At 42.8% G+C, this 20,153-nt stretch overlaps 1 protein-coding gene across 1 annotated transcript; it reads right to left on the minus strand.

Moving 5' to 3' along the window:
* Positions 1-13,682: 13,682 nt before the first annotated feature.
* LOC119512429 (lys-63-specific deubiquitinase BRCC36-like) lies at positions 13,683-14,671 on the minus strand. Its single transcript, XM_037807075.1, has one exon. It carries the CDS (start codon positions 14,657-14,659, stop codon positions 13,784-13,786), a length of 876 nt encoding a protein of 291 aa, XP_037663003.1. The 5' UTR covers positions 14,660-14,671; the 3' UTR covers positions 13,683-13,783.
* Between the last annotated feature and the right edge of the window lie 5,482 nt (positions 14,672-20,153).

Raw genomic sequence — 20,153 nt, forward strand, 5'->3', positions numbered from 1 at the left:
GTGCCTCTGGACTGCTGTTTGGGGGGAGAAGGAGAATTAGTTTTCATTGTAAACTCTTTTATACTATTGGAATCTTTTAACATATATGGATTTTTTGTTTGCTTGCTTATTTGTTTATCAAAGAAAGAAACCTCTGGCTTTGGGATCCCAATCCTAGATTTCAAGCTAAGATTCACCACACCATATCTCAGACAAGCCACTCAACATTTGAGCCTCAGTTTCCTTACTGTAAAATGGCAATGATAGCATGCCTACATCACAGGGTTACTGTGAGGATTGACTGAAATAATACATCAGAATTTAGCACAGGGCCTGGCACCCGTTAAGCATTTTGGGGATCTATTAATGCACCCATTAAACTATTTTTTATAAAGCCTGAATTTCACCATCCAACTGGACCACAGGGCTAGAGATCTGGCAGAATTATTAAGATCATTCCTTGACGAGCAAGTGTTGGTATTGGTTTTAATATTTTATCACCTGGCAGCGTCTCATGGAAAACACTCGTTCATAGCCTCTTCCTGTACCCTGCTCAGCCTGCTATTAACAGTCCCCAAAGCCTTTTTAGAAAGTGTGCTCTCTATATGGTTTCCCAAAACTCCTACTCAACAGACAGGGTTGATGTATAGCCGGGTGTGCATCCTTTCCTCCTTGAGCTTTTGCAGAGGATATGAGAGGAAGGGCTCTTCTTAGCAAATGAGGGGGAAAAGACTCTTACAACCATTATAACTCTGACACCAATTCAGTGACCTACCCGTGCCCTTTTTAGCTCAGCACTTCCTAAACTTCATTAGCACTGCAGTGGTGATGCCAGCTGACCACTTGCCCTTTACTGAGAGAACACTTCACACAGAAGAAGACGAACCTGTCTTGCAGCAGGTCACTGCGGCATTCCTCTTTCCTGAACAAAGGAGCCCGGGGTCTTCCCAGTTTTGAGTGGTGGGTCCAGGTGAGGTTCTGTGACCCAGTAAAAATCTGCCCCTGCCCAACTCCCACCACCCAGACTTTCGAGTTATGCTTTTTTAAAAAATTTAAGAACAAAGGGTTGAGTATCCTACTTAGGCTGGTTCCCCAGGAGGAATATAGCACTGGAGTCTCTCCACTCCCTAACAGAGCCCAGCTGGTTTATTTGTCTGTTGGACCAAAGGTCGTAAGAAGCTTGAGGGAAGGGACTGTGCCTTATCATCTGCACACCTCCCATTAACCACCTGCCCACTGAAGGGTGTCAGTAGATACCAGGGAGACTGAGTTCTAAGAGCTATGGTCTTGGAACCACAGAAATCATCTTGAAGCCCTGGTTGGTGCGGAAGAGTGGAGCTGCTTTTGAAAAAAACAATAGGCTTGGACCATGAGCATGTTGGTGTCATCCACCAAGACTGAATATCAGAGACCCTTCCCCTTGCAAGCACATACGAACCACTAGATTTGTATTCAACCATAGGAAAGGGGAGGGCACTCCTCCTAAAACATGACTGAGACTAAACTCCCTGCCACCATGGCAAATGGGAGCTGGGAGTCCTATTTAAAACTAGGGGGGAAAAGCATTGTGATGTCTTTTTTGTATCAAGAGCTGTGAGCTAAAAGTTTTATCAGCTGCCTTTGTCTCCCTGGTGCCTAGCACAGAACTTGACCCATGGTAGATATCCAATAAATGTTTGCATAATGAATGAATGACCAATCTTGAGGCCTTGCAAGGCAAGATCTTGATTCATCAAATTAAAATTCAATTACTTTTATAAGTTCTGTCACCATTTAGAAAATAGTTCATCCCCATTAGAAAGCAGAAATTCTCCCTTGTACCTCATGTCATTCACCTACTCAATTCTCCAGTGAATTCTGTTTTGGTTGCTAAAGATGCCGGAATGCAATATGCCAGAAATGCGTTGGTTTTTAACAATGGGGATTTATTAAGTCACAAATTACAATTCTAAGGCCGTGAAAATGTCCAAATTAAGGCATCAACAAGAGGATACCTTCTCTGAAGAAAGGCTGCTGGCATCTGGGGTTCCTCTCTCAGAGAGCAAGGCACATGGCTGGCATCTACTGGTCCTTTACCCCCAGGTCTCACTGCTCTCAGCTTACCATTCCAGTGGCCTCCTCTCTGAGTGTCTGTGTGTCCTCTCGTAGCATCTCTGGGATGTTTTCTCTCTCTCAGCTCTCTCCAATTGTCTCTACCTTTCATCCTTTCATAAAGGACCCCATAAAGGATTAAAACCCACCTTGAGTGAACAGGGTCACATCTCAATTGAAACAACCTAATCAAAAGGTCCCCCCCCCCACACACACACACATATAATAAGTCTACACCCACGAGAATGGGTTAAAAGAACATGGCCTTAATTTGGACAGAGAATAAAAATATTTATGCAGGGTCCCCCTGAGGAGCTAAGGGAAAATGTGGAAGTGTTGGACTTCGTCACCTGGATTGTTGCTGATGTTCTCACAGACATTGAGGACTGGCGGTTTGATGTGCTGAGCCCTCTATCATGGGACTTGCCCTTATGAAACTTGTTATTGCAATGAAGAGGCTAAACCTGCTTATAATTGTGCCTGAGTTTCCCCGAGTACCTCTTTGTTGCTCAGATGTGGCCCTCTCTCTCTCTAGCTAAGCCAAGTCGACAGGTGATCTCACTACCCTCCCCTCTACATGGGACCTGACTCCCAGGGGTCTAAATCTCCCTGGCAATGCAGGATATGACTCCTGAGAATGAATCTGGACCTGACATCATGGGATGGAGAACATCTTGACCAAAAGGGGAATGCGAAATGAAACGAAATAAAGTTTTCAGTGGCTGAGACATTTCAAATGGAGTCAAGAGGTCACCCTGGTGGACATCCTTACACACTATATAGATAACACTTTTCAGGTTTTAATGTATTGGAATAGCTAGAAGTAAATACCTGAAACTATCAAACTCCAACCCAGTAGCCTTGACTCTTGAAGACGATTGTATAACTATGTAACTTACAAGGGGTGACAGTGTGATTGTGAAAATCTTGTGGCTCACACTCCCTTTATCCAGTGTATGGATGGATGAGAAGATAAATGGGGACAAAAACTAAATGAAAAATAGGGTGAGACGGGGGGATGGTTTGGGTGTTCTTTTTTACTTTTATTTTTTATTCTTATTCTGATTCTTTCTGGTGTAAGGAAAATGTTCAAAAATAGATTGGGGTGATAAAGGCATAACTATATGATGGTAATGTGAACAGTTGATTGTACACCATGGATAATTGTATGGTGTGTGAATATATCTCAATAAAACTGAATTTAATTAAAAAAAAAAAAACATGATCTTTTCTGGGGTACATAACAGCTCCAAACTACCACGGGTTCCTGTGTCATTCAGAATAAAATCCAAAGTTCTTACTGTGCCTCCATGGTCCTCAAGATCTGGCCCCTGCTATCTCTCAGACTTCATCTCTTCTCTCTCCCTGCATTACTCCCTAAAGCCACGTTGGCCTCCTTTTTGTTCCTCAAACACAATGCCTCAGGACCTTTGTACTTGCTGTCCCCTCTGGGCCCTGAGATCTCTGCATGGCTTCATCCCTCACCTCCTTCAGGTCTCTGCTCAAATGTCACCTCTTTAGAAAAGCCTTTCCAGAATGCTTTATCTAAAATAGCATCCCCTTCAGCTTCCCCACCCCTAACTATAGGCATACCCTCCTTCATTTCTCATCATAGCCCTTAGCAACATATATATGATACAGATGTTTGTTTACAGTCTGACTCCCCCGTTAGAGACATAAGGGCAAAGAGCTTGTCTTATTCAATCCTGAACTCCCAGTGCCTAGAACAGTACCTGGCCCCTAGTAGGAACTCAAGAAAGATCTGTTGAATAAATGGAGGAATTCAACCAGCAAATCTGACTGCCTAGGCCAAGAGAATAATTTCCCTGGTTATTCTCTTGAACTGAGGTTTGACTGGCACAAATTTCAGCAACAGAAACAGAATGTTGGAGCTGGGAGAGATTCAGAATCCTTGCTGTCTTTTACGCCCTGCTGGGGCGACCCAGCTTAGGGCACCTGACAGCTGTGAAGCCTGGGGCTTTCTGCTAAGTGAGGAAGCAGTTCCAGTCCTGGTGAAGGGGTCTCTGTGGTGTCTTCTCCACCAGAACTGGGAACAAGAGAGAAATCCCAAAGATGGTAATAGCTATTATTCCGGTTTGTCAATGCTGCCGTAATGCAAAATACCAAAAATGGATTGGCGTTTGTAAAGGGGGTTTCTTTGGTTACAAAATTACAGTCTTAAGGCCATAAAGTGTCAAAGGTAAGGCCTCAACAATCAGATACCTTCACTGAAGATGGCCATTGGCATCCGGAAAACCTCTGTTAGCTTGGAAGGCACATGGCTGGTGTCTGCTTGGTTGCATTTCAAAATCGCATTCTCCAAAGTGTTGCTCTTGGGGTGTTTTGTCCTCTCTTAGCTGCAGCTCCTCTTCAAGATGTCACTCTTAGGTGCTCTGTGTCTGGGCCTGTGTGGCTCTTTTTAAAGTACTCCAGTGATCCAATAAAGACCCACCCTGAATGGGTAGGGCAACATCTCCATGGAAATAATCCAATGAAAGTTCTCGCCCACAGTTGATTGAGACACATCTCCATGGAAACACTGAACCAATAGGTTCCAACCTAATCAACACTAATACATCTGCCCCCATGAGATTGCATCAAAGAGTATGGCTTTTTCTGGAGGATATAATATATAGAAACTGGCACACAGGGGTTGGTCTCTGAGGTTTCTCTCACCTGATGTTGATCAGCTCTTGTAGATAATGGGATTACATATTACAGAGTATTGCATGTTTTAGAGACTGTTAAACCTTTTCTGACTCAAGTTGTTGAAATTTAATTGAGTATGGGCTCACATATATTAAATCAAAAGACTGAAAAGGAGCCATGGCACAGCTATTGTGAGAAAATAAATCTGGGAGCCCTGAGTTAAGCAGATCTCCTTACTTCTCAAAGCTATCGTTGAATTACTGTGCATTACTGTGCATTGAGACTCTCCAAGATGGGATCACTGTAGACACATTTCCCAGACTTTTTTATTAATCTTCTTTCTGGAGCATTGTTTTATGAGACATGTGTTCCCTGGGATACACTTTGGGAACGCTGGTTTCATGCTTTCTTCCTGGCAGAAGCGCCTTCTAGAAGAACAGGTATGTGGAGTGCTGCCGGAGAATTGGTGCTTTGGCTCCTGAGACAACCAGAGATGGGTCTTCTCCTGACTCTCCAGCTCCTCCGTTCCTCAGAGGAGCCCCAGAAGGCATCCCTGTCTGCACACTGCCCTCTCCTCCCCACCACAACCTCCAGCCTCTCCCTTCCAGCTCCCCTTGCTCAAGTCCCACTGCATGCATGTCACCTTTCTCCTCAGGCATGGCCTTCAGCCATCCCACCCTCCCACCTCCTGAAGTCCTGCCTGGAGGGCTTCTTCTCCTAGGGAGAAGAGTGTCCTGGGGCTGCCCCTCTGCCCTGCCCTCCAGAGCCCTGCTGAATCTCACCATCCTGGAGGTCCCTGTCCCACTCAGCCATTTAGAGTTGATAAGCAATGTAAAGGGAACAAGCAGATTCCTAAACGGTGTGTGTATGATCCAACTTTCTGAAAAAGAATGTATGTATATCTGCATAGAGGAAAAGATGGTTGGGAGTTACCTCCCACAAAGGTGATGGTGGTTATTTCTGGGTGGGGGGATTTGAGGTGTTCTTTTCTTCTTTGCTATATTGTTTTATTTTTAAAAGAGACAAAATGTGGCATAGACACAAAATGGAATATTATTCAGCCATGAAAAGGAATGAAGTGCTGATACATGCTGCAACATGGGTGAGCCTTGAAGATTATTGTGAGAAATGCAATAAGCCAGACACAAAAGAATAAATAATGTATGGTTCCACTTATACAAGAGGTCTAGAGTGGGCAGATTCATAGACACAGAAAGTGGAATGGAGGTTGCCAGGGGCTGGGGCCAGGGGAGTTATTGTTTGATGGGTGCTAGTTTCTTTCTGTTTTGGGGGTAATGAAAGGATTTTGGTAATGGATAGTGTGATGGTGAATGTAATCAGTATCACTGAACTGTACACATAAAGATGCTTAAGATGGCAGTTTTATGTTGGTGGAGAACTATATCATCACAATAAAATTTTTAAAAGAGAAGGAGAGCTCATGTCAGGGTGATAAGGTAGAAAGCAAGAGGATCACAGAATCTGCAGCTCCCACTTGTTCCTTGCCAGCTGTGTGACCTCAAAGTACTTACGCTCTCAGGATTCCTCATCTGAAAAATAACATCACCTTTTTCCTTCTCTGAGATTCTGCATGAACCGTGTCTTTCCCACAACCAGTTGGCAAGCTGCTAGAGAGTAAGGCGCATGTCTTACGTGGTGCATCCTCTGCATTTCCTGCACGCCCACTTGGTGCCTTGCACGCTGCTGCAGTGTTATTTTTTATTACTGCAGGTGCTAAATAAATCCTCAGTGACTAAGCCAGGAGCCAAACACATCTATTCTTGTCATCAGTCCAATCCTGCACTGCTGGGATGGAGCCCAAGGCACTGGGAAAGCAATAAATCTGCTCTTTCGGCCCCACCCATTTCTCTACCAAACAGATGTGGTAGCCGGGAGCCAAGGCTTGAGGGGCCCAGTGCTGGGCTGAGAGCAGGAACGGAGCTGAAGACCGGATGAGTTGGAAGCCAGGGGAGTTGAAAGGGTGGGGAAGGGATGGCTGGCTTTGCACACGCACACAGACATACACCCTGCCCAGGAGATGTGTTTTGGGTAGTGATTTTCCCAGAAGGAAGGGCTAAGGCCCCGACCAGGTGCAGAGGCAGCGGGAAGAGCCATGCATGCGCTCAGTTCTGCCTTGGCTCCCAGCCACCGGCAGCCTGGGCAAGTTGCTTCAATGGGGCTCAGTTTCTTTGTCCTTTAAAAGAGACAGTAGCACCTGAATTTTGGATTGTCATGAGAATGAAGTGAAATTATGCATGGATAATCTGGCACAGGGCAAGTGCTCCTAATTACCAGGGGGTACCTCTTATGATAGTTTGAGGGTCCAAGGCCAGCTCCTAGTTGAGTAGCCCCCAGATGACTCAAAGTACCTGGCTGGCTTAATGCCCCAGTGGTAACTGAGCTGCCATGAATGTAACTCATTTATAGGAAGCCCCAGTTCTGACACAAGTGGGGCCCATCCTTCAGAGACACTGTTCAAGGGGATTTATTAACCAAAAGCACCTACTCACTGCTTTGTATACCTGAGAATCCCCTTTTTATAAAGGAGGACATCCACCAGGACTCAGAGAGGATAAGGTTGCATGCAGAGCCACACAGCATGCATGATAAATGGTGGAACCAGGGTCCACAAACTTCTGAGTTACTGTACTAGAAGATTATAAGCCTCTCCACCAAAGTCTGCTCACCCCTATCCTGTTTTGCAAACTCTGGAATTTTCCATTACATTTGCCTTACGCCACTTGTAGGGAAGGCCTCCTAATGCATCTTGGGAAGGAATGCGCCAAGTGGTGCTGTATACAAACTCACTTCTCCCACATATTAGCCACACTAAGTGCCACACCTTTAAATAATTCTGAGACATTCTTCTCAGGATATTCATGGCATGAGAAGAAAGTCCTCAGTACCTCATTGCAGCTGTGATCCTCTAGCCTAGGAATTGTGCTGCAGGGAGCCCCAGGGCTCGGTGCTGACTGAAAGGGTGCGTTCCGACCAAATCCTGTGGGTGACATAGATGCTCTGTGGAATTGCCAGGTGCTGAACAGATGTTACCTGAAGTGGAGGTGTTGGTGGCAGACATTCCGGAAGTGCAGGAAGAAGGGTGGAAGCCAGTGGTCCAGACACTGGCATTTCACACTCAACCTTTAGCTTCCACAGGAGATTAAGGAACAAAAAACGTTTCCAAAGTCATTTCCTATTTACCTAACTAGTTCAAGGGTTATCGGGAAATGGGGCATCCAAAGTCTACACAGACTACTTCCTCTTATTTTGACTTATATCAGTGGTCTATATCTTGTTTTAATAATAAATATTTTATAAACTGGAAGCCAGGGAGAATTTAATAACCCAGTTGAAATTCATGAATATTGTACACCTTTTTTTTTAGTTAGTGTAATACTCTGACACAGGGCTTCACAGCCTCGGCACTATTGGGCCTGAAGGCTTTTTGTTGGGACGGAGGATTGTTCTATGCATCCCTGGCTTCCATCCACTAGATGCCATTACCACCGCACCCCACAGTCATGACAACCGAAAATGTCTCCGCCAAACACTACCAGAGGCTCCCAGGGGCACAAAATCATCCCTGTTGAGAACCACTGCCCTCACATAAAGGATAAATAAAAAGAGGATCATTTGTAATAACATAATGTCTTTTAAAATATAGATGCTCAAGCATGGCTGCACTGAAAAACACAATGAAACAGCCAGATGCCTTTGCCTACCAATAATGAATGGGCTTGGATTTGAGGGAAGTAAGAAGAACAGGGACTGTTTGTATAGGGCGAACAGAAAAATGAAAGAGCAGAGGTTTGGGTGGACCTTAGAATTAAAAACTAGTGTTAGCAGTGGAAGGGAGTTAAGGCTTGGGGGTCCAGGTTTGGGAAGTTAGGGTGCAGCCACACGGAGACAGATCTGGCAGTCAGGCTTTTAAGGACTCTGCTATGTTGAATTCTTCAAAGAAGCAGGATTCTTTTGGAAGATAGTCATAATCAAGATGCCAGGGCATTCAGCTTCAAGTTCAGATCCAGCTGGTTTCATGTCCTTCAGCTGTGTAGAGTCTGCTCTCTCTTCCTGAAAAGACTTCCAGTCCTGTATCAGCTCTGGAATGGACACAGCTTCTAGTGTTGCTTTGGATTGGGGAAACTCAGAGTAAAAGAAGAGCATCCAGAAAAAATACCAGATTTAAAATTATTAGTAGAGAAGAAATTTTTGGCTTTATAGAATAAGAATTCTGATGCAGACTTTCAAAATAATGAAAAATTTGTACAATTTAAACAACAGCTGAAAGACCTAAAGAAGCAATGTAAGTCAGCTTTGCTTTGTTTTGGCTTTTTAAACTTAGTGAACTGCCTTGATGAATAGTCCCAGAAAACTGATTTTATAAAGTTTGCTTATCTGCTTGGCTTAAAAATAAATAAATAAAATAAAATAAATAAATAAAAACTAGTGTTAGGCTGAGTAATGGCAGAGAACACTTATGTGTATATGATAAGAGAAATAATAAAATAACTTCCCTTAAAATAGATATAACGTAAAGGACAAGCTGTAACTCCAAGTCATAAGTGAGTAGGGGCTTGTTTATAAATATAACATCAGTGTGAGTCCCTATTTTTATGTCCTGGGAGGGGGTATCACTCTAGTAATAGTGCTCTAGTAATTGAGAAGAACTTGAGGGCCGTAACCTTGCCATACCAGGCTATGAGGATGGATTGAAAATAGCCAAGAAGTGGAGACGACCTCTAGAGACAGAATCAGAATTTGTTGAAAAAGAATAGTTATCTGGAAAATAAATGATTTTAATGTATAATTCTCACAACTTAGACTTCTTATCCATGTGCTACAAAACAAAATTCATAGAATGGTAACAATACACAACACTTTTTTTAAAAACATTAATGAAATTCAGTGCAACCCCTGTATTTCATGAGTCTTCTAATTTATATTTGGTTCAAGATCTGTTAAAAGAAAACTCCTCTTACGTATTTGCAGTTGGTTTCATTGCTTTTATAGTAGCTGCCCTACTGAACTGAAACCCTTTTCAGTGAAATTTGTAGTTAAAAATGCTTAATACACGGAACGGGTATTTACTCAGTAATTTTGACACAAGATCATTCTTCCATTTAAATTTCTCTCTACACAGTGGACTTCTAAATCACTTGGTTTTCAAAGAACTTCTTATAACTTTTTCAGCATTATTATGTTCTAAGTGTTACAGATTCAAATTTGTAGTGGGTTTTGTTGGGGGAAGGCGGACATTTGAAAGTCATATGGGACATGTGACAATTCATTGTATGGGACTCTCATATTGCAGGATGTCTTGCTTCCTCTCCCCACCCCAAATGCCAGTGGCTCCCGTGATCATTATGTCAACCAAAACCATACCCACTAATTGCCAAAATTCCCCCTCTGGGGCACCATGGCTCTTGTCGAGTGCCCCAGACTTTCACAACTGCCTTCCAGATGTGCTTGCTCTCACCCAAGAACATACTGTCAAGTCACCCACTTTGGAAAGTGTTAAGAATGGATTGTCCCTCTCACAGGCTGGCATTTCGGGCACAATATCAATGGTCGTATTATTATCTCTACTACTTCTAATGCTTCTATGCAATTTTGATTAACCCATAACTCACTTAATGAAACTCTCAGTGAGCGGTATTCACAAGGAGAACAGGTACACTTGTTGTGAGTTTCTTATGTGTCAGACCCTGGCTTTGGATCTATTATCTTATTTGGTTTTTATAATAACCCTATGAAGTAGATACTGTAATTAACCCCCACTTTATAGACGATAAAATTGAGGCACAGAGAAGAGTGTTAAGGTAACTTGCCCAAAGTGACCTAGCTAGTGAGTGACAGAATTAGGGCTTGAACCCTGGCTCTTATCCTCTTATCTTGAACCCTGGCTCTGTCTACCCAGAAATGACCTTTTTGTATTCAATTTAAGTAAAGAAGCAAATTGCAGTAAGAATTTTACTTCATAAGAAGTAAATTTTAAACTTCTTGTATATACCAAAAGTTTATCTGGTTGCTCAACATTACTAGCTATTAGGAAAATGCAAATCAAAGCACAATCAGATATCATTTCACACCTACTAGAATGGTGGTATCAAAAAACAGAAAACTATAGGTGTTGCAGGGGATGTGGAGCAATAGGGACTTATACACTGCTGGGGGGGATGCAGAATGGTGCCACCACATGGAAGACACTTTGGCGGTTCCTCAGGAAGCTAAGTATAGAACTGCCATATGATCTAGCAATCCTGCTACCAGGTATCTACCCAGAAACTGAAAGCTAAGATGCAGACAGACATTTGCAAACCAATGTTCATAGTGGCACACTTCACAATTGCCAAAAGACGGAAACAACACAAGTGTCCGTCAGTCAATGAATGGCTAAACAAAATGTGGTACATACATGCATTGGAATATTATTTAGCAGTAGGAAGGAATGAAGTCCTGAAACACACAACAACATGAAACTGAGGACATTATATTGAGTGAAATGAGCCAGTCACAAAAGGACAAATATTGTATGGTCTTACTAATATGAACTGATTATAATGAGCACACTCATGGAGTTAAAATCTAGAGTATAGGTTACCAGGATTGATAGAAAGAGGGTAGAGAATGGGGAGCTGATGCTGAATTTGCCAAGAATTTTTTTTTTTTTCCTTAATTAATACTTATAACTTTTTATTTTGAAATAGGTTTAGACTTACAAGAAGTTGCAAAAAATAGTAGCGTCCCATGTACCCTTCACCCAGTTTCCCCCAATGGTAAGGTCTTATGTAACTAAAGTACAATTTCAAAACCAACAAATTGGCAATGGTACAATACTGTTAGACTACAGACTTATTTAGTTTCACTGTTTTTTACATGCATTCATTTGTATGTGTATGTAGTTCTATGAAATTTTTACACAGGTATAGATTCATGTAATCACCACCACAATCATGATTCAGAACTGTTCCATCAGCACAAACTCCCTTGTGTTATGCCATTATAGTTGCACATATCCCCGTTTTGTCCCTGTCTCTGGCAACCACTAATCTGTTCTCCATCTCTGTAACTTTGTTGTTTCAAGAATGTTACCTAAATATGATCATACAGTATGCAACCTTTTGAGATTGTCTTTTTTCACTCAGCGTAATGTCCTTGAGGTCCACCCAAGTTGTTGCATGTATCAATAGTCTGTTCCTTTTCATTGCAGAGTAATATTCTGTGGTATGGATGGAACACTGTTTAACCATTCACCCGTTGACGGACACCTGGGTTGTTTCCAGTTTTGGTCTGTTATGAATAAAGCATCTACAAACATTCATGTACAGGATTTTGTGCAGACATACATTTTCATTTCTCTGGGATAAATGTCCAGGAGTGCAATTGCTGGGTTGTATGTTAAGTGTACATTTAACATTATAAGAAATTTCCCATTTTCCATAGTGGCTTTACCATTTTACATTTCCATCAGCGTTGTATGACAGATCCAGTTTGTTCATATACTCAACAGCATTTGGTATTATCACTATTTTTAATTCAGCCATTCTGATAGATACGTAGTGCTATCTCATTGTAGCTTTAATTTGTATTTCCCTGTTGACTAATGACATTCAACATCTTTTCATGTGCTTACTTGCCATCCATATTCCTCTTCAGTAAAATGTCTTTTCATGTCTTTTGCCCTTTTTCTAATTGGATGGGTTTTTTATTGTTGAGTTCTGAGCATTCTTTATATAGTCTAGATTGGTGAGCTATATGATTGGCAAATGATTTATCTCAATCTGTAACTTGTCTTTTCCTCTTCTTAAGTTTTTTTCAGACCCAAAGATTTAAATTTTGATTAAGTCCAATATATCAACTTTTTTTCTTTTATGCATTGTGTTTTAGGGGTAAAGTCCAATAACTCATTGCCTAGCCCTAGATCCCAAAGGTTTTCTCCCATGATTTTTTTCTAAAAATTTTATAGTTTTATGCCTTACATTTAAGCCCAAAATCCAATCTGAGTTAATTTTTTGTATAAGGTATGAAGTTTAGGTTGAGGTTCATTTTTTTGCCTATAGATGTCCAATTGCTCCAGCACAAAGGACAGCACTTCCAACAAATGTGTTGAAAAGGCTATCTTTCCTCCATTAAATTATTTTTGCACCTTGGTCAAAATCAGATGGATGCATTTGTATGGGTCTATTTCCGGGTTCTCTATTCTGTTATGTTGATCTCTGTGTCTATCACTCTGTCAGTACCATACCATCTTGATGAGTCTTAAAATTGGGTAATGTAACTTGAAAGGTGAAATCACTGCCCCCCCCCCCCACGCGGGACCAGACACCCAGGGGAGTGAACCCCCCCGGCAACGCGGAACACGACTCCCGGGGAGGAATGCAGACCCGGCACCGCGGGACGGAGAACACCCTCCCGACCAAAAGGGGGACGCGAAAGGAAACGAAACAAGCCTCAGCGGCAGAGAGACTCCAAAACGAGCCAAGAGACCACTCCGGTGGGCACTCCCACGCACACTCCAGACAACCCCCTCCAGGTGCCAAAGAATTGGGGTAGCTAGCGGCGGACACCCGAAACCATCAAACCACAACCCAGAACCCACGAATCCCGAAGACAGCCGCACAAAAATGTAGCCCATGAGGGGCGACAATGGGACCGGGAAAGCCACAAGGACCAAACTCCACCCCGTCCAGTCCACGGATGGACGTGCAGAAAAGCAGGGGAAGGAAACAAACAGACAAAGGTACCCAGCGTTCTCCCCCACCTCAATTGCCCTTCCCCACTCCAACTACCACTCTTGTTATTCCTGTGTGCGCGCCAATGAAGGCGCCAGGGACCGACCCAGGCGATGAATGCACAACCATGCAACGGCACTGCAAACAATCGAAAGCACAACTGGCCCTGCATGACTGCGTGGTATGCGAACACACCCCAACAAAATGATGATCAAAAAAAAAAAAATTGGGTAATGTGAGTCTTCCAACTTTATTCTTCTTCTTCAAAATTGATTTAGCTTAATTAATTTTACATCTTGATATTTTCGTCTTTCCCCATTTTGTCTCCTGCCTTATTCTAGGGAAGAAAGTTCTTGCATAAGTTCTTCCTTTTCTTGTTGCAACTCTTGCAAATGTTGTTGGTTTTGCTCCAGTCTGTCCTCCAACCACTGGAGGAGAGGCCCGCTGACTGCTGACATCTGACTGCACAGATTCTTGGTAAACACTGAGCCATTATGGATCTTGGTTACTGAGTCCAGATGTGTAAGGCTGTGGATCCTCCTATATGCATCCTGCTCCTCCTGGCACAGGATCTTGGGCAGCTCTACTGCTGATTCAAGGCACACTTTCCCAATGGTGACATGAGGTACAATATGGATTGGGATTTCGATTCTTTCATACTCTGAGCTCTTTTGGGCCTGTATGGATTGGAAGCAAGTGTAGAGTACCCGGCCAGTCTTTGTGTTTTTATCTTCTATGAAACAGGAAGAAATAAGTCCTACAAAGCCTTGATCCATCATCTGGTACATGGCTTGTGTGCGAACATCGACATGTGAAGGCCAAACAGTTATATGAGGATGGGAATGATACCAGCCCACAACTCTCATAGGGCGGCCTGTTAGTTCAGCCAACCTCTCCGCCTCTGTTGAAGCTGCAGACAGCTGCTCTGGAGAAATTTCCACTCGGTCCTTCCTCTTATCAGAACGTCGCAAGATGATGACGGAATGAATGTGAACAATTTTCACACTGTCAATCTTTTCAGCAACTGTGCGCATTTCAGTTCCAGTATATGCAAATTTTGAGCCATTCCTTGGGTCATCATTCAACTCCCCTATACACAGCCCCATCACCTCCTCCTTTTCTGTGCTCAGGGCATGGTTGAGACAAACCAGGAAAGCGTCAGACTCGAGATGAACCGCCTGCACCGCCTGCACCACCTGCACCGCCATCTTGGTCGGACCCTGCTCCGCCAAGAATTTTTAATAAGGTTGATTGCAAATGTCTGTAAATGGATAGAGGGGATGGTAGCACATTACTGTAAGGATAACTGACAGCACTGAATTATGGATGTGATAGTGGTTGAAATGGGAACTTTAGGGTTGTGTATGTCACTAGAAGGAAAGCTAGAGGATAAAGCATGGGACTGTATAACATAGTGAACCCTGTTGTGCACAATGACTGTGGTTAATTGTACAAATTTAAGAATGTTCTTACATGAACTAGAAAAAAAAGCAGTATAGACTTTAGCTTTCTTCATCTGTTTTCTGTTTAATCAGAACAGTTGACAAACCATTACTTTCATATTTGAAATGTATAAGATACATTCTGTAAATAAACTTTGTTATTCTTTGTATTACTGAACCCACCAAAGATAGGTATATGTGTTTAGTGGTAGTAGATGGAAGGGGTTGGTGTTGAAGAGGAGGTGATGTCTAGAGAATGTGCAGCAGTGCTATTTTATTCATTTTATTCCCCCTAGAAAACAAAGCAATTGGGATGGGGAGTGGGTAGGCAAAAGATAAAATTTGTATCTAGTCTTAATGGCAAAATGCTCACTTGGATGATTCTCTGTATTTAGGCTTTAATATCTTGATTTGAAACACATTTATCTGCTGAACAGAGCTGTCATGTGATTGAAAACTGCAGCAGAAGTAGGACTTTTGATTGGCATCAGGATTGGAGCTGGGGGCAGACAGGTTGGGAGGAGGAAAGAAAGGCTCTGATTTGCATAACCAGGGTACAGCACGAGTCCTTTGGAGGCTTGAACAGTAGGAGACCCAAAACAGAGAGGGGAGGGTATTGCTGAGACTGCTAGTTGTTCTGTAGTATCCTTCTCCCCATTTTTCTTGTAGTAACATCACTGATATTTTGGCTGGGCACATGGATCTAGAATAACGACTACATTTTCCAAGCTCCTTTGTGGACAGGTGGGCGGGGTGATGAAATGTTGGCAAATTAGATGAGTGTAAGTTGTGGGTAATTTTTAAGTGTCTTTAAAAGAAAGGATGTGCCATCAGTTTTCTTTTTCTTCTCTCCTATTAGCTGGCATTTGGGCGTGATAGCTGTAGCTGGAACAGCCAGCTTGGCTCATAAGGTGACCTTGAAAGTAGAGGCCATTCAGAGTCCAGCGAAAAGAAGGAAGGAGCCTGGGTCCCAGACATATGGATCACCAATTTTTAGAGTTATACAGGAGTCAGAAATAAGCATGTCCTAAGGAATTCTTTCTTTTTTTTTTCTTTTTTTTTTTTTTAGGAGGGGGAAAAGGGTAAGGAGGAGTGTTCTGTCGTTTGCAGCCAAATCTAATGCCAAGAAAACAGAGACTGATTTAGATACGGAGTGGAGAGGACAACAGAAACATTTTTCTTAGGGTCCCTCCCATCATTGAGTAACCCTAAAAATCTGAATAGGTACCAATGCCCAGAAGTTGTGAACTTTGGCTTTATCCAGTTTCACCTATTGTCCCAGGAAAGCCAAATGTTTTCATATGTCTCTTTTCCCACTTAGAGGAAGGACACAAGTAAAGAGAAAAAAAAACAAAAGTTCTTTCCCCCTTCCTTTATTATCAATCATAGCAGATTCCAAGGGCCTTTAAAATAATTTGCTTATAAATGCTGACAAGTATTGCAAATAAATATCATATGATGTTGAAAAACAAAAAACATTTATCTGGACTCCACATACTTTCAGCACATCCCTCAACACTACCTGTATCTATAGTTCTGTGTGCTGGGAGAAGTTGGTAGGAGGGTATTTGGAATCTTGCCTTTGAGGTCCTGAAAGATAACCCATTATGAAGGAAACATTAAACTACATTCACCTTATCCTGAATGGCAAATAGGTTTCATCTCAGCTCTGATTGATTGGTCATGGCTACCTAGAGTTGAGAAGGATTTTTAAACCAAGTCTTGCATCATCAATTAGTAATGTCTGCCCTGGCTGGCTTAGCAGACCTACAGTAGCTCCCATGTTACAATTTTATTGCCCTTGCTTCCCAGGTAGGAAGGTGGAATTGCTCATTTTAGAAAGATTTTCAAAATTAGGAATAAAAGTGAAAAGGAATTTTTGGTGGTGCTTTGGTATTTTAAATTCACCAGAAAACTGATTTCTTCAGAATATCCTTCTCATGTAGCCACAGAAACTTTAAGGTAGGAAGGACCTTCCTACCTAATGTAGACTTGTTCACTTTAGAAACATTTTCAAAAATAGGAATAGAAACAGAAAGGAATTTCTGGGTGGTGAGTTCTCCATTCACCAGAAAACTCAGTTCCTCAGAATATTCCATCCATGGACTCATAGAAAGTTAAGGCTAGGAAGGACTTTCAAGATTATTTAGGCCTGTGGGTCTCAAATTTGGCTTACAGTAGAATCACCTAAGGGAACTTTTGAAAAATTCCAATGTCCAGGTTCTGATTCATTTGGTCTGGGGATAGGCCCAGGAATTGGTATTTTTAAAAAATTTCCCTACTGATTGTAATACGCATCAAGGATTGAGAACCACAAATCTGGCAAAAACCCCTCATTTTACAAATAAGGAGATAGAGGCTTAGAGAAGGTTTTCCCAGTGACACACAGTTAAATGAAGCCAGAGCAGATTCTGCCCCCCCGCCCCAGCTGGGCGTGGGTGAGTTCCTGGGTCCTTGGCCTTGTGGAGCTGGAGCCTTGGAGCCCAGGGCAGTCTCAGAGCCTGGGCCTGGGTGGCCTTTTTCCTTTCGCCTGACACACAAGCTGGGCATGACAGTGCCCCTCCAGAAGACCACTTTGTTGCTTACCTCCTCCCTTGGCCCCTAGCATTTCCAAAGAGAATTCCAAACTTTCCCCACTGGGCGTCTGTTGCATATCCAATTTGCTTCTTTTCACAGGTTGCACTGCTTAATTTGCTTGTCCTTGATGTCCCTCCATAGCACTGTAAACAACAGAAAGAAATCAACAAACCACTGTCCTCAAAGTACTTTAAAAAGGTGGAGGAGACGCACACAACCATTTGTTGACTGCCTCCTGTGAGCCAAGCACCATGCATATTTATCTATCCTCCCGACAGCACTGCAAGGGAAGCAGTAGTATCCCATGTTAGAGCTGAGGCAGGTGGCTGTGAGGGGTTCGGTAGCTTGCCTGAGGTCACGCAGCTAGTGAATGGCAGAGTTGGGATTCAAGCCAGTTATCACCACCACCCTCTGCAGCCACCCCCGTTAACGTAGTATGTTCCAGACCCACAGGTTGCAGATTGCATATTAGTTGCAAGGGGAAAATGGTAACCATGAAGTGGGGAAAGTGTACCCCACATTGCCCAGATGAACAAATGTCCATCATTAGCACTTATATAGTCTTCTGGGGAGGTGGGGTGGGGTGGGGCAGCACCTGAATCTGATCATTAGAAAATGTCAGACAAACCCAACTTGAGAAACAGTCTACAAAACAAGTTTCAATGTCATAAAAGATGAAGAAATGTTGAGGAGCTGTTTGCAAGTAAAAAAACTAGAGACATCGCGCCTAAATGTACTGCGAGATACTAGATTTGATTCTGCCCCAGAGGAGGAAAACACTATATTAACATAAATAAATCATATTCATAAAGAGAAAGAGAAAATGATGGCAAAATGGTAAAGATAGGTAAAAACTGGCACTGGCTGGGTAAAGGGTATAAAATAGAAGTTCTCTGCTGTTTATACAACAATTGTAAATTTGAAATTATTTCAACATAAAAAGGTAAAATGAATGGAAATGGTCTATTTATCTAGAGTTAAAGTAAACTAAGTGACCCTAGCTCTATATGCATTTTTCTTCAAGGGCATTATAAAGTTTTTGAGAGCAAGGCTTGCTGCAGTGTTCCTTACAGCAGCCAGCAGAAAGCTAAGCAGGTAGTGAATTTAAAATATTTGTTGATAATTTGATTAAATGATGCCACGATTTCATGAGATAAAAGAAAATACTTTTCAAAGAAGCTTTCTTGGTTTCTGACACTTCTGTGTGATTTCAGAGATGGCACAAATATAATTCTGATCCCTCCCCCACACCCTCCTCCCCCGACCCCTACCTCCTCTAAGTGTGAATTTGTCTTACTCCATTACCATTTATAAATTCCTTCATATTTCTGGGAATTTATTTGGGATCTTATTAATCTTACTGCATTCAGAGTGAAAAAAACAAACCCAGCAAGATATGGCTGAATACATTCTCTGTTCTTCTCCTTGACCTTCTGCTCCTATGAAAATCTAAAGTCAGAATCTGGTTCTGCCAGATGGAGGGGATGGAGTGAGGCCTCTGGCTTGCAAAAGAAAGTTGACTTTAATTTGACAAATATTGAGCCCCTGCCATGTGCAGTATACAGAGCTCTTATTTCAGACATTTGAGAGAATAAACACACTTCATATTACTGAACTAAATGTTTTTGGAACTACATCCAGTGTCCTTCATTGCTAAGCACCAATTTCATTAAGACAGAATTGCATCCTAGCCATTTTTGGCAGGATTTACCTTTATTAGTCAGGGTCTTAGCTACAAACAACATAACCTGCCCTGGCTGGTTTAAGTAGAAAATAAATCAGGGGATATTTGGGACTTCACGGAATCCCCGGGAGGGCCTCGGAATGGAAGGCCGTCCCGGCAGGAACGAGGCCCAGCCGCACCGCGGGCTTGGGAGGACCCCACTGTCTCCCCTGCTGGACGCAGCGCCCACCCCGCGCACTCCCGGCACAGGCCCCTGACACCTGGCGCTCTGCCCGGACTGCGCCTGAGCCCCAAGCTTGTGCCTCGTCCTGGCCGAGAAACAGTGCCTCTGGCGGTCTGCTTCCCGAGTGGGCGTGTCTGGTGGGCGCATCTCGCAGTCTGACAGGCTGGGAGGGCGAGTTGCGGATCTCTGTCCCAGGCAGGCAGGACTACTCATAACCTAGGAAAGTCCCTAACTATGGGGAGAGAGTTCATGAGATGCTCAGTGGCCACAAGTACCAAGGTCTGCTAGTGCAGTACTGAAGTGACAAGGCCAACCCCAGGGAAACTCCAACTTCTAGGTTTTCTTTGGATTCAGTAGTCTGATTTATTCGTGGTTGCTATTTTTCAGTCAGTTTGTCTTTTTTCTCGTCTGCTGTTGTTTTGGCATTCTAAGGCTTATTCCAAGTATTGTTTTAAATATCCGTAAAATCCTCCAGTCTTAGTTCTAAAATGAACCTTAGAGAAGGGATCTTCCAAGCGCATTAAAACCTGTTGTTTACAGTTGAGGAAACTGGAGCCCTGAAATATGTGGCTGTGCTACTGGCTAGGACCAGGATTTCGCGAATTGTGCTTTGCATAGTATTAACAGGTTTTGTCAGAGATAGAGATAAAGATGGAAATAGAGATAGAGGTAGAGATATATCCCTTGCACTAGATAAAGTCCACTTGGTTTCCTTCCTGAAGGACTTCTCGGAGACTTTAATATGCTCCAAGGGAAATTTATGCAGCATTTCTCTA

This window comes from Choloepus didactylus, chromosome 17 (genome assembly GCF_015220235.1).
Source record: "Choloepus didactylus isolate mChoDid1 chromosome 17, mChoDid1.pri, whole genome shotgun sequence".
Classification (NCBI taxonomy): Eukaryota; Metazoa; Chordata; class Mammalia; order Pilosa; family Megalonychidae; genus Choloepus; species Choloepus didactylus.